This window comes from Haplochromis burtoni, unplaced genomic scaffold (genome assembly GCF_018398535.1).
Source record: "Haplochromis burtoni strain Fernald_Lab_line unplaced genomic scaffold, NCSU_Asbu1 Contig_8, whole genome shotgun sequence".
NCBI lineage: Eukaryota > Metazoa > Chordata > Actinopteri > Cichliformes > Cichlidae > Haplochromis > Haplochromis burtoni.
In genome coordinates, this window is record NW_024582369.1 from 58,653 (window position 1) to 72,989 (window position 14,337).

At 41.5% G+C, this 14,337-nt stretch overlaps 1 protein-coding gene across 6 annotated transcripts in view; it reads left to right on the forward strand.

Moving 5' to 3' along the window:
- Positions 1–14,337, forward strand: part of syne1a (spectrin repeat containing, nuclear envelope 1a) — a 139,802-nt gene that overhangs the window by 41,091 nt on the left and 84,374 nt on the right. For all 6 annotated transcript variants that reach the window (XM_042225798.1, XM_005914583.3, XM_005914580.3 and 3 more), the window contains 26 exons: positions 271–429; positions 640–804; positions 980–1,114; positions 1,387–1,548; positions 1,685–1,893; positions 1,970–2,078; positions 2,170–2,334; positions 2,417–2,584; positions 2,757–2,921; positions 3,309–3,449; positions 3,542–3,702; positions 3,988–4,144; positions 4,698–4,925; positions 5,010–5,108; positions 5,252–5,439; positions 6,967–7,090; positions 7,177–7,343; positions 7,492–7,645; positions 7,785–8,440; positions 8,731–8,910; positions 9,016–9,169; positions 10,681–10,839; positions 11,443–11,625; positions 11,717–11,818; positions 12,974–13,177; positions 13,639–13,846. In XM_042225798.1, the coding sequence (XP_042081732.1) occupies positions 271–429; positions 640–804; positions 980–1,114; positions 1,387–1,548; positions 1,685–1,893; positions 1,970–2,078; positions 2,170–2,334; positions 2,417–2,584; positions 2,757–2,921; positions 3,309–3,449; positions 3,542–3,702; positions 3,988–4,144; positions 4,698–4,925; positions 5,010–5,108; positions 5,252–5,439; positions 6,967–7,090; positions 7,177–7,343; positions 7,492–7,645; positions 7,785–8,440; positions 8,731–8,910; positions 9,016–9,169; positions 10,681–10,839; positions 11,443–11,625; positions 11,717–11,818; positions 12,974–13,177; positions 13,639–13,846 (4,702 nt within the window). The remainder of the gene's footprint in view (positions 1–270; positions 430–639; positions 805–979; positions 1,115–1,386; positions 1,549–1,684; positions 1,894–1,969; positions 2,079–2,169; positions 2,335–2,416; positions 2,585–2,756; positions 2,922–3,308; positions 3,450–3,541; positions 3,703–3,987; positions 4,145–4,697; positions 4,926–5,009; positions 5,109–5,251; positions 5,440–6,966; positions 7,091–7,176; positions 7,344–7,491; positions 7,646–7,784; positions 8,441–8,730; positions 8,911–9,015; positions 9,170–10,680; positions 10,840–11,442; positions 11,626–11,716; positions 11,819–12,973; positions 13,178–13,638; positions 13,847–14,337) is intronic.

Here is a 14,337-nt window from a genome sequence, read left to right on the forward strand (position 1 = left end):
TTCTGTGTCCCATTGTGAATAAAATATGAGTCTATGACATTTGCAAGTCATTGCATTTTGTTTTTATTTACAATTTACACTGTGTCCAAACTTGTAAAAGTCTATCCATCCGTTTTCTTCCACTCATCCAGTTCAGTGACTGTCGGCTTGTCCAGTGTGCACGCTGCCTCGCTAAATTGGATAGCTAGATAAGAAAATGGATGGACAGATGGATGGATATTGGAAACACAAGTAATTTTTTGAAACTTCTTGTTTCCCCTTTTGTGACAGGATTTGTTAAACCATCAGCAAAGCTGTAAACGATGTTTATCGGTGATTGAGAGGAACCACCACTCCCTGCAGAGGGCGCTCTCCACCAGTAAGGTGCTCAGGAACTTCGACATATCGTTGCTGCAAAAGAGAGTTGTTGAAATTCAGGGCTCGGCACAGGTTAGTATTACAGTTATGCATTACATGCATTTGCATACCAGAATGCCAGTCAGAAACCACAATACTGATTATACTATAGAGATTACACAGACATCAGAAAAACACAAGGGATTCGTGCAGATTAGATTTACCCACCATGTGTGTTACTGTTCATTTGTTTGTAGGACAAATAATGTAATTACACTGTATTACTACTATCTAACCTCTCAGGCTTTGCTAAAGGAGGTTGGGGAATGGAGAAGGCAGGAAGAGGCCAACAACTCCCTGAGGAGGAGATTTGAGGAATCACGACAAGAGCTGGAGAAAGTGCTGAAGAAAGCTCAGGGCTGCTTGAGAGAGACTGGAGATGCTGAGGAATTATTAAAGAAACACACTGTAAGATTAAATCTGTAACCTCTAAGCATGTCTGTGAAAGCTGCGGCTAATCTGCAGAGGCATTTCTATTTTCTAATTACATTTTTAAGTGGAAACGGGTAGAGTGTTAACATTCTTGACTTAACTTTTACTCTGTCTTGTGTCGTGTTTACTCTTATTTTATTTTACATTACAGGATTTCTTTGGACAGCTGGACCAGCGGGTGCTGAGCGTGTTTTTGAAAGCGTGTGATGAGCTCACGGACATCCTGCCACAGGAGGAGCAACAGGGGCTGCAGGAAACTGTCCGCAGGCTGCACAAACTCTGGAAGGTCAGAGGTCACCATGGTTTACCACTCTCACTAATTACTGTACACCTCTTGAGGCGCATAAGCACTACTTCTAACTTAACCAGGAAAACCTTTGGCTTCAATAGAGTCCCTCCAGTCTGGTTCCAATTAACCTGGTTAGATAAAAATGCAACCCTCTCCGTGTTTATTTGCAGCCACTCCAGGGAACTTTTGATCAGTGACAGATACAATGTGACACTTAAGGGTAGCTTTCAGGTCTGCTATGTTTTGTCTCATCTCCATCTTTTTTACAGGACATGCAGAGCGAGGTACCATCTCACCTACTCCGTCTCAAGGTGGATGTGGAGCGAAGCCGAGTTGCTGTGATCCTGCAAGACTGCAGAGCAGAGCTGCACAGAGAAATGCAAGCCCTGTCTGGCACCTGCACCAGCGAGCGAGTGATCAAAGAGCACAGAGTGAGTCTCGGATTTAGTGGAAAATTGAAACAGATAGAACTGAAAATCAGAGAAAGACAAAATCACTTAATGTTGTTATCACTGACATTCGGGAGCCTCTCATATCTTAATTTTCTTTTTTTTTCTTCTTCCTCAGACTTTCTTCAGGGAACGCAAACCTTTAATTCAGAGCGAGAGGAGGATTAGAAACATGGAGGATCTGTGTTACAAGTTGCCTGACAACGACCAAGCTTATCGAATGCTTGACTGCACTAGAAGGGCCGTAGAAGAGGTTACAGAACAGATAAAGAGCACCCACCTCAAGCTGGAGCAGCACCCTGATAAATGGAAAGAGTGGAATGAGAGGTAAAGATGGGCAAAAAGCACAGATTTAAAGTGATTTAAAGCAAATTCAGAACTCAGTGGTCCATTTTTATTTTAGGTTCTGCGAGCTTTCTGATTGGCTCTCATCTCAAAAAAGGCAAATGAGGCTCTTAAGAGGAACAGCAATAACTTCCAGTCATCAGGAGCAGCTTGATGCTGCTGTTCAGGTGAGCTAGTGGGCTACATTTGCTGCTTTAGGCACTGAGATTAGGCTATACTTCAACTTCAGCTAACATCTAGTGCTTCCATCAATTCCAGGCACTACAGGAAGCAGTGGACACTCGAGAGGAGAGTCTGCTGTGGCTCAAGAGCCGCCTTGCTGTGCTGTCTGAAGTTAGCTCTGAAGTGGAAGTCCAAAGGCAAAGAGCAGCCTTGGCTAAACTCTCAACTGACCTGCGGGCAGTTTACTCTTCACTCTGTCAGGTATTCCAGGATAAGTGCTGAATATTCTCTTCCGTACTGAAAATTTTCATCAAAAAATAATCCAATGACCTTTTTGCCACAGCTGGGTGATGAGGGCTCTGCCATGTTCCAGTATGAGGAGCTGAGGGACGAGATTCATGGTGCTCTGGAGGAGGTTCTGAGGGCCCGAAAAGAGGCTGAGGAGCAGATAGGCAGAATTCTGGATGCTGAGGGTTTGGAGGAAGCCAAACAACTTTACCTTATTCACCAGGTACTTGTTTAGTACAAATGCACTTGTAACAACTTGGTTTCCATGTTTGAAAGTCTCTTTTGTATTTAATTTAACTGTTTAACAGTTTACAGTATGAATGGTTTGAGCAAGGCAAAGCAAAATCAAGGTTGCTCACAAAATAGCATGTTGTTTTTGTGTCTGTGTGTTATAGCAACACCTAAAGCACCTGCATGCTAACAGGAGAGAGGCAGAGCTTCTGGTGTCCCACTGCCGCCAGCTGCAGAAAGGGGAGGGGCTCAGTCAATCTCTACGGGAGCTGGAAGGAGCTTTCAGTGAGGCTGACCACAAATCAGGGGCAAAGGAGCAAAATCTGCAGGTAGGCAGAGCCAAGATTTTTCTCATGTCGGCGCCCTGGTGTTTGCACGTGTGAGTGTCATTGATCATCCACACACATTCCCGCTGTGATAATTGATTAGCCTATTGCTGACTGTTATCCTGCACGTTAATTTTGTTTGTTACTTTGTGATTTCTTTGTACACTTGTCGTTATCCTTGAATTGATCAGAAAATTAAAAGTAAATGTCGGTCTATTTTAAGACAGCAGATCATCTGCTGTCGTAAAATACCCTATGCTTACAGATGAAATCAGGAGAATGGCAGTAAATATTACAGTGCCCATCTCCTTTGTGTAAATAGTGCATGTTATCATCAGGTCTGAATTTGTACCTGCTAATGTTACTCTTTCATTTCTTTGTCACTTCAAGGCAACGCTGAGCTCCTGGGAAAGTTTCGAAGCAGAAAGAGAAACAGTTTGGAGGTTCATCAGCAATACTGACAATGAATTGCACAAGGAACTCCTTTTCAATTGCTTGGACAGCCTGAAAATTGAACTGAAGCATAACAAGGTGTGTATGTGCAAAACGTGCATGCATTCATATTCTGGTTTAGTGGCCTGTATTTGCTCATGTTGTGTAACTGCTTGTTTTTCGGTCTATAGGAACTCTTCACGGAGGTCGAGGAGTACTCTATACGAGCAGATCTCCTCTCAGAGAAAGCAGAAGACATTCAGCTTGGTCCGAAGACTCAGACTCTTCTCCTGCAGCAGGCGCAGTCCACCAGAGAAGCAATCGCACAACTTCAAGACCACCTCAACAAGAAGTATGTCTGAATATTTTCTTCTATTACATGCAATAAAGGTCTGAAATGTGGTACGGGCCTTAACTGGCAGTTTTACAAGTGCCCAATAATGAGCTTTAAGTGTAAAAACTAACTTGTGATATTAGTCTGAAAAAACCTAAAGTATCAAAATGTAAAATTGTATTTTGCCAACATATGATGTCTGTCTGGCATTCACCTGCAAATTGCATCCATGCTATTGTCTGGTTGTTTGTTTTCATTCCAATATTCTGACCTTGGGCTGTTGCCTAATCTCATGTGTCCCAGTGTTGTCCAGCTGGAGATGATATTTGTGTGGTGGGAGCGCTTCAGCAGTGAATCAGCGGCCTTCTTTCTTTGGATCAATCAGAAACAGAAGGAGCTGGAGGCTGTCAACATTTTCTCCTCCTCTGATCCTTTAGACAAACACATCAGCGCTGTAAAGGTTTGTGCAGGTCTATATTTCTATCACAGCATTACATTGTATACCTGATCACAAGGTTTCCAATTGGAGGTCAGTCAAAGGTGAGGCAGTTCACTGCACACTTTTTACACAACTTCTTAAATATTTTTTATATCTTCACAAGTAAATATTCATCATATTTTTTGGTTGCTTCAGTTAAACTGGAGTCACATTGCTGTCTGGTCTTGTGTCTGTAGTTTACAGTATCACTGTGGCCCAAAATGATTAAGATTATGATGAAATGAGATTAAATTTTAATCTAACCCCAAGGGAAATTGGGTCAGTGCTGTAGCAGAGGCTGGAATTTAAAGGAAATAAATTGATCATATTTAATAAAATATAATCTTGGCATGCCTAATCCCAGACTTGTCACTCTCAGGATGGTTTTTAGAAAAAAAAAAGGATACTGCCATTATCTGCCTTTTTTTTCTTCTCAGTTTGAAAATAAATTTCTTCTTGAAAGAGCGATCTTTTATCGTCGTAATTTCCTGTATGCTTTCCCTCGTTGAATTCCTCTCTTATTGCATCTCTCCAGGCCGTGGGGGAAGCTTTAGAGGAGAGAAAGGCGGTTCTTGTCCTCATGGAGGCCGACTGTGAGGCTCTGTCCAGGTTTGTGACTTCTGGAGAGGCCGGTCGCATCCGGGCGCAACTTAACCAGACGAGACAATACTGGGAAGAGCTGAAGGGGAGAGCAGAGCAGCTTGGCGTGCAGCTCAACCAGAGCGCCTCCTACAGGCAGAGATGCAATGATAACCTTGAACAGGTTTAGAGCATCACACAATTTATGACTTTTATTAAAGGTATTTTATCACACAATACAAACGGACTTTTTTATTTTTATTATCAGGTTAGGAAAACAGTTAGTGAGCTGAATGAAAAACTGGACTGTCTGATCACATGCTGCGTATCGTCATTAGAGACCTACAAAGCCCTCCAGGATCACATTGTAAGAGCACAACTTGGCACCTCTTTGATACATGAATAAGTATCACTGGCTTCCTTTTCAGAGTGGTGCCATGTTATTATGTTGTATTTTCAAGGGTTTACTTAATGTGCAGTTGATAACAAGTATTTTTGTGTTTATCCCAGGAGGTCTGCCAGACTGTTGAGCTTCTGAAGCCCAGGCTTATGGCCCTGTGTTCGGCCACAAAAAGGCTTGGAGAGGGCAGCCAGCTGGAGGAAGAAGTGGCTAACCTCCAGGAGCAGCAGAGAGAGTTAATGGAAAAGGCTTCAGAAAAGAAATCTATGTTAGAGAGCCTTCTAGCTCTGTGGCAGAGGTACAATAAACTGCAAAATGTGGTTGCTTTTGTCCTAGACCAGGGATGTCAAGCTCATTTTGTCTGGAGGGCCACATCAACTTTGTGTTAGTGTAAAGTTGTTTAACTACACATTTATTTCCCTTTTATATATTAATAAAAGATAAAGAAGTGCAATTTCAACAGCACATCTTAGTTTTTCTACACGATAAAGTTTTCTGTCATTTGCTTGTTTATCTATTACTTAATATGAATGGTAATAAAAATCACTGTGGGGAGGTCTTTAACAGCAGGAAAAGCTGCAAAACATCTAAAAATACAGTTAAAAGTCTAAAAATATATCATCTCCTTCATGTTTTCCAAAGCTGTCCCAGCAGGCCAGATTGGAGAAATTGCCGGGCCAATTCTGGCCCCGGGCTCTTATGTTGATACCGGTGTCCTAGACCTTTTGGAAAATGAGCATTAGTACAGGAAAAAGTCAGTGTTTGTCTGGGATAGAAGAGACAAATGCTAGACAATGAGAAAAGAGTGTTAATTGTTAAACTGAAGGCATGAGTCACTGTTCACTGTAATGTGTGAAGATTTATCCATTTAGTTTAGTGTTTAGAGTTTATTGTGCTTTGGTATGGCCCAAAGCAGGGTTTCGGGTGTATGTGTCCCTTCAACACTTTTGTATTACTGTAGGGTCTTTACATTACAATATAAAGCGCCTTGAGGCAACTGTTGTCGTGATTTGGTGCCGTATAGATAAACACCTACAACGGGCCTGTTTGAATATTTCAGATTTTGCCACATTGAAAAAAAAAACATAAAGTCAAAAAGTACATTTATAAAAATGGAGAAATACATTATAAGTCATTTTTTGAGAAACATCTGTAGTCTCCATTAGCACACACCTGCAGTTGAATAAGCAAATGCCATTTTCCCTTCTATTGTGCATGTGCTGTTTCTGCTTCTCTCTGTGCCAGTTTCCTCTTTATTCCTCTGAATCTGTCTCTCATCTTAGTGTGATGTGGAAGAGCGAGATCTTGTCTGTCCCCCTGTCAGCCAGTGCATTTCTATTCTAATTATATGCTTTCTTATCGCTTTCTTTTGTCACACAATAGTCCTTCACCGGAGTGATTGTTTCTTTTCTGTTTAAGCGTGAGGAGAAAATAATGATCTAGCCACATGCTGGCTGTTTAAATTGCCCAAGCTTTAGCGCTTCCTTTTATTTACCCAGCCGGTGACTCTTTTTGAAATGAACTCAATTATGTTTTTGCCACTAAACTTCAGCAGAGTTTATGTGTGTCTGTTTGTGTGTGTGTTTGGCTTAGTGTCTCTGCAGTTAGCCTCATCCTGTATCCTGCAGGTATATGTATAAGGGATTACTTCCAGCACTGGGTGCACTGGGAAGATATGGTTGCCCCATTATGACCTTGTCACTGATACTAGGCTTTGGTCAGATTTAAGGGGGAAAAAAAAAGTGAACTTGTAATTGTGTGTGTCCGAAGGGGATGCAACTTATATTTTCCTTGATTTTAATACATGCAACATCTGCATCTACAGATATGAAAAGGAAAATTTGTCCATGAAAAGCTGGCTGGACAGGTGTGAGTCTGTGTGCTGCCCAGACACCGAACTGCTCTCTGCAGATAAAGTAAAGCTTAGGAATGAATTACAAAATGTGCAGGTAAAATCTTTTTACTTTTCTGTATTTGTTTCTACAAGAAAGTTTTGTTATTTTATCTAATTTGCATTGATGATATGCCTATCCAGGAAATGCAGGTAGAGACGGTGTCACACGAGACTCTCCTTCAGGGTCTCGTGAATCTCGGCCTTTGCTTGTACCCCACGGCACCCGAAGCTCGTATCCAGGAGCTCAGTGATGATCTCACACAACTACAGGAGAGATGCGCTTCTGTGAAGAACAGCATATTACGCAGGTACCTTTTAGGGTGATTGATTATGATATAGCTTATTTACATCTGGGTTACAGTATGTGAATGGATCCTAGCATTTTTTTTTAAAATTTACATTTAAAACAGTCACTTCCATATTCTCAGTCCATGTTTTTCCCACCCTCACTTTTAGGATAAAGCGGTTGGAGCTGCACTTGGAGCACTTGGAGCAGTTTGATCAGGCACTGCTGCCCCTTACCCAGTGGAGTGAAAACTTCCTGTCTCTTTTGAGAAGCTCTTCCCAGGTTGATATTGCTGATCTTGAGGCTGTGTTTATTAAGCTGAAGGTGAGAGATCAATAACTTGCTGTCAGCACTGATGTCCTTTATAGGCTGTATGTATATTGGAGCAGTTTTAGTAAACAAGTTTGCATCGATTGCTGTTGGAGCTCACATAAATGTGTCTAATTGAACAATCGTGTTGCAGGAGCATGAGGCACAGCTACAGGAGAATGCATCACTGAGAGAGACTCTCCATAAAAAAGAGTCCTTCCTGCTTTGCTCTTCCACCCCAGAGGCCCAAGAGCAGCTCCAGGCATGGAGAGAGGACTGCCTGCAACCTCTCAGTGAATCCCAACGTCTCCTGCTGCTTCGTAAAGAGTGCCTGACCGAGTTAAACACTTTCCTCGAGAAGCATAAAATGGCTGCTAAGGCCGTGCGTCGCCTTCATGAGGCTGTGGAGGGCAGAGGGAGCTGGGACCCTTCCAAAGCTGAAGAGCTGCATCGCGAAATAGGAGAGGTGGCTAAAGAAGTGGCCCGACTAGAGGCTGAAGCTGTCGGGTTAGATGGGCAGCTGAGCAAAGCACATCTGCACCTGTGTGGAGCAGAGTGGAGGGGATCTAAAGATGCCAGCCATCCTCAGGGAAGAACATCTTGCAGAGGACAGGCAGTGGCCCTGACAGTGGCTCTGGAGGAGGTGCAGAGGGGTGTGGGGTGGAGACAAAGTGAAGCGGATGCTTTAGGGGCTTTGTGGAGCTCCTTCAGAGAGAGAAGAGAAGAAGTGATGAAGAATTTGAAGAAACTGTTGGACGATGCAAGACAGGAGGGCATCAGAGAGAGCTCTGTACAGGCCTTTCACAACAGGTTTGTTCATTTTAATTTTGACACTTCAGCCCAGTAAATATATCAGTATTCATAGTATCAGCACAGTTGGTAATGTCGGCTTTCAGTAGTAATAATGCTGTCAGTCCTTGCTTCATTTCTACTGCCTACTATGAACCTTTAATTCAAAGATCTACTGTATGCCAGAGCCTATTGTCTATTACAGAAGCCAACATACAGGCAGACAAATTTAATCTCCTGGAAATTGAGATGTAATATGTTGGAATCAGGCTACTAATCTCCATTGTTTTCTTCTGCATCTATTCTCCCAGGATGCGTTTCTTTGTCCAGCTGGAGGATGAGCTCCAGTCCCTGCAGCACTCGCAACGGTGGTTAGAAGAAAAGGGAAACCAGCTGGCCCAGAGAGACAGTGAGCTGGCAGGAGAAGCACTCAGGGAGGTAGCTCTGGTGAAGACAGCCTGGGATAACGTCAGGACGCTAATCATCAACAGGTAAGAGATTAATTTTCTCTCACCCATCTGTTTTTTTCCATCTTTTACCACCTGCTTTAAAAAAAATTATATATTTGACGTTTTCTGATTTGTTTTAACATGCAGTCAGGAACACAGTGGAGTTGTGTTAGATCTTCTTCGCCAGTTCCACCACCTGAAGTCGATCCTCACCACACTCATGGAGAGCGCTCAGGCCGTCGCTCACAATCTGCCCGACCACAACCACAGTGCTCAGGAAGCCAAAAGGACTTTCACGCAAGTCAGTAGTTTATGTTTATTCTCAGAAAAGTATTGAATTATTACATTTCTGTGCATCAGACTAAAAAAAAATGACCATCACAGAATTGCTTGGGGAAAAATATACAAGGAAAAGTAATTTCTCTAAATAAATACAAAAGAAATTATTCAAGGGATGAGGGACATTAAAAAAATCCACTAACTAGAAAACTACTTGACCCAGGTGCTTCAATTTTTTATAGGTTGGTTTCTACCAATCTACTTTGTGATTAGGGATAGTTGCAAAGGCACCCAGCACACATGCTCTCTTCTTGGCCAGAAAAAAACTTGGCTGTGAAGGGTGGATAAATTGAATGAAAACATCTTGCTCTGCTTTCAAAACAGTCTTTGGCTGCTATACATAAAAATGAGTGCCTTATAAAACTCATAATGACAAAATGTGAAAAATGATCATCAGAAATTTGGGATATAATATATAATATTAAGAGAAATCTGCTTCTTCTAATTAAGTGAGTTTATATTTTGTACATGGTGTCATGGCTGAAGAAATTATACTGAAGTTGGGTCTAAATGTGGGTTTTTGTTTTGTGGTAGGGGTTTCATATTCGATCTGTAATCTCTGTAAAACCTTTCACCTGATTTGGACTGTTTTTTAAAAAATAAAAAAAAGATGTGCCCTGTATATGAGAAATTATCAACAAACATCAGTTCATCAACTCAAAATTATGATTTCCACAGATCTGGCATCGGGGATTGGAGTTACATCATTGTATGTTAGCTTAAGTTATCCTCATGTTCATAGAGCCATACTACCAGATACTTAATAACAATTGAATGCCATGCTTAAGTAGTTTTTTAATAGCACGATTTTAAAAAGGGCTACTAGGAAAAGCATTTGAAAAGATGTTTTTGAGAAGATCTATTGATTGGTGTGAGGGATTTGATGAGCTAACATGAAATGAACCTATTGTTAATTTTAAAGAATTTATACAGTAGTAATTTATATAGTAATCAAATTGGTAACTTTAATTGTGAGCCTTGTTATGGAGTCAAAAAGGACAGTATCCATTCCTCTCAAAGATTTTTTTTTTTTCATTGTTATGACTTGTTGGAACTTTTGATGGTCGAAAGTGTTTATTCATTGTGATTTTACCTACTATAATGAGTTAAAATATCTACTACTGTTAAAACCGGATATGATAGATCCAAGTATGATTTTATTTTTTGTATGAAAACTTATGTAATAATGTTTTTATGAGCTAAGAAGAAAAATCAGCTTTAGTGTCATTTTCTGGTAATTCAATGAGTTTTAAGTGAGTAATAATCTGTTTTCATCAAGGAAATTAGTCTGAAAAGTTTCACAGCTTTCTCTGTGGTTTGACTGTTTTTATTGTATATTAGAAACAAACAGGAGGTGGAGGAAGAAGAAACTTGTCTTATATTTATTTAGCAAACCAAATCTCAGAAACTTACCTCCCCACTGAACAGTATCTCTCCCTCCTGTTGCCATTTCCCTTGCTGTGTTCTCTTCAGCATAAAGCCATAAAAGATGAACTGAGAGAAAAACAGGAAGACATGGACCAGCTCATCAGGACGGTCGAGGACCTGCAGAGGGAGCTGGAGAAGGTTCCCAACTGTGAAATGTCCTCCATCCAGAGAGACACAGAGACACTTAGAGAGCAGTGGCTGGCGGTGAGTAGTCTTTAGTAAAGATAAATGCACAATACTGACTTTCTGTTATTTCAGGTGTTTTGAAGTGAAATATTTTTGTAACATCAAAAAGTTTCCCAGAATTTTCCACATCTAAATAAAAAACTGAAAAAAAAATCCATAAACTATAAATGGTGTTTTCCCCGAGTCTGGGCCTGAAGTACAATAATAACTATGAAGGGTATGAACAAATCTGTGTGAGTATAAAAAAACATTCATCTCTGCTGAACACCTGCACCGTCACTTTTTTCAATTATATTTTTTCTCTGCTTTTTCTTTTCTTTTATCTACATTTTCTCCTCTTTTGAGTTGTTGTTGTCTGCTCAGCTGTCGAAATGAGACAGAGAAATAAATAAGTCTAGACAGGTTATCTGCGTCTCTGTCTCTCTCTCTCGCTTCTCACTTGCACATCTGTCAGACTAATTAGGCAGCGATTTTCTTCCATCTCCCTGTAAAGCATACATCCCCTGTTACAGAGAGAAAGCCAAACACAAAGGAGGTGGGCCTTCCTCTCCTCTTGATTGAGATGTATTATTCTCTTACATACCTCACATAGTCTCCTGGTCTCTCTTTTTCTCTTTTAAGATCGCAGAGAAAATACAAACCAATACAGAAAGATTAGGCTACTGTGTGAAACTCTGGGATGACCTCAAGGCCGCAGAGCAGGACATCAACCAGTGGACCAGTGGATCCATCGCTGATCTAACCGACGCTGTCGCCAGTCTCAGTGACAAGGAGAAGACAGAGGCCCAGCTTGTGTCGTTTCAGGTCAGAGTACGCTGCGTGAAAGTGTGCGCAAATGAATGTTTGCTCAGATGACGGTGAATGTTATTTCATTGTCTTGCACTTTGATTCATAGGAGGAGGTTGAAAAGAGGGAGCACATGCTGGATGTTTTGGAGGAGAGAGTGGCAGATTTGAAGGCTCGAGCCAGACTGCAGGAAATCCCATTACAAATGCAGGTAAATGTATAGGAGAAGAGAAAAATAATGCAAGGTATTATTCATCATAGATTAAAACCACAATATGTGGAACCCAGACTTCTTCTCTGATCATGTGCAGATTTTGCGTATAGAATAAGTAGACACTGAAACATCCAGTGCTGACGACCTTTTTTTTGCGCCTTGGTTCAGTCTTCCTGCATCCAGTAACCCTCCTCCTCTCATCTACACCTGTTGCCACTGCTGTTGTGCTCTTGTTGTGTTACCAGTAAGAGCTTCAGAGGGACATTTGAGAGTGCTAAGCAGTTATAAATGTTAGAGAGTGTGCAGAAGCTCAGTGCATTAATGTACATGCAGCAAAACCGGCTGGATTATGTGACAGAGACACATCAGGAGGATTAGGTGACAGTCGTGGCAGATAAAAGGAGGGGCCATTTAATTGCTGTAGCCAAGGGGCAGTACTAGTGTGTCAGTCAAGCTCTGCTGTGTGTGTTTAGAACATGTTTTGTAGTGGTGTAAACAGCATATTTACACCCATGTACGTTACAACACAATTTATTGACTTACCTATTTATTTTTAGCTTATGACACCTGTGGTTAAAATATTTTTTTTCTCAGTTTTTTCTTGTTTATAAATAACCGTTCTATTAATTCGGGGTCTCTTTCGTGACCGTCTCTCCTTACCATAGTACAGCACATTACAGAAGCTACATTTATCTTCATTATTCTTCCAATTAATTTGCTATGCTATACTGCCTCTCCCTTCCACTTTCCTCAGTCCTCTGCAGGAGTACTAATTCCCCCTGTTGCTGGCTGTCTGGAAGAGTGCATCAGTTTTTTTCCCCATTTATAGTGCCAGGGCTTTGAACAAACAAAATAGTGATAAATCCCTCTGTGATCTTGGACAAAGCCATGGTCCTTGATCCTTGTGTAATTTACTTTCATCTGATTTATGTGGTTCATGCTTTACTCCTAGAATTTCTGCTCCAAATTGCCTCTTGATTGACTTAAACTTTACAAATAAGTGCTCTCAGTTGAGCTGAAGACAAATAAAGTATCTGTACCTTCTACTCAGGAGGAACTTATAGTCACAAATCTATGAAACCGTACTGGACCAATAATTAAACATACTCTTGTGTTGTTTAAATGTGACTAAAACTGATTCTCACACGTCAGGTCCTGCAATCAGATCTGAGGAAGAAAATGGCCCATGCTGAGGAGGTGTACAATCAGGCCAAGCACACTCTGACCTACTTCAGTTTCCAGAAAGAGCGACTGGAGGACCTCATGTCCCAGATGGCCCAGCGGCTGGAGGCAGTCGAGGGTTCCTTATCGGACCTCACCGAAACTACTTCCCCTGAAGACATTGGCACTGTTAAGGTATGGCATTATCGGTTCCTTCAGTAAGACAGAAAAACTCACAAAAAACTGTACAAAGTTTATTTTATTTACACACCTACAACTAGCTTATTACCTAATTAGTTAGAGGAACTAATCATAATGTGCTAATTATTGTTATTCTAGCAGGAAACTCCTCAAAAGTATTTCCCTAATAAAAATCTGAGCACCATAGGTGGTGTAGTAGGTGTTCTTTCCTTTAAGAAGGAAAGAAATGTTTACATCATAGAATTTTGATTCCTGAAGGAAAACGCCTGTCCTGATTAGTGATGCTTTTCTGGAGGACAGATGTCAAACCAGCAACAGATCAGCATCCGTTCTGCTAGAAGAGACTGTTGCCTTAGGACACATTTGCAGGATAGACACAGTACAACACATACAGAGCACATAGCTATAAACGTGCAGAATTATTTGCATAATTTCTCACTGTGGTCCATTTCCAGGACCTGCAGAGTGTCGTGCAGCAGCAGAGGGCAGACATGGACTCGGCTAGAGATGCCCTGACTGCTCTGTGCAGATCGCATCCCTCTGAGGAGCTGTCACGCCTCTCGTCTGATCTCACCTCCATTGCCAAACGAACCGAGACCGTTTCCCAACGCTGTGCCAAGACCAGAGGAAACCTGCAGGACGGTCTGCAGCTCCATTTCAACGGTAAGCGATCATCTGTTTTGCTCGGATTTTGTTTGTGGCGTTGATGATGTATCAGCTAATTTACAAAAGGTGCTTAATTCTTCTTCATTCTGATGCACCGAGCGATCTTATCTATCAGTAATAGTAAGTAGCCGCAATAACTTATTCCCTGATGAGGACAAATTAAAATTTTTAATAACACTTAAAATGCCATAATCACCCAATCAAACATTGCACTGTTACATGAAGCAGAGCCATTTGTTCGTGTTAGCAGTGCAACAGATTTGCTGTTGATTATCCTACATTTTCCCCAGAGCGCACTCAATCCGCCCACTACAGCCCACACTCCATTGACACACATGCTGTCAGGTACACTGGTGCACTCTCACTGCACCGACACACACCTGTGCCTCGGAGAGTAATGTCGCTCTCGTCACATCTGCTCTCGGGGGACTCATTTTGGGCTTGTTGCCAAGGCAACCTAGCACTCCATAGTGTGGACACGCCCACAC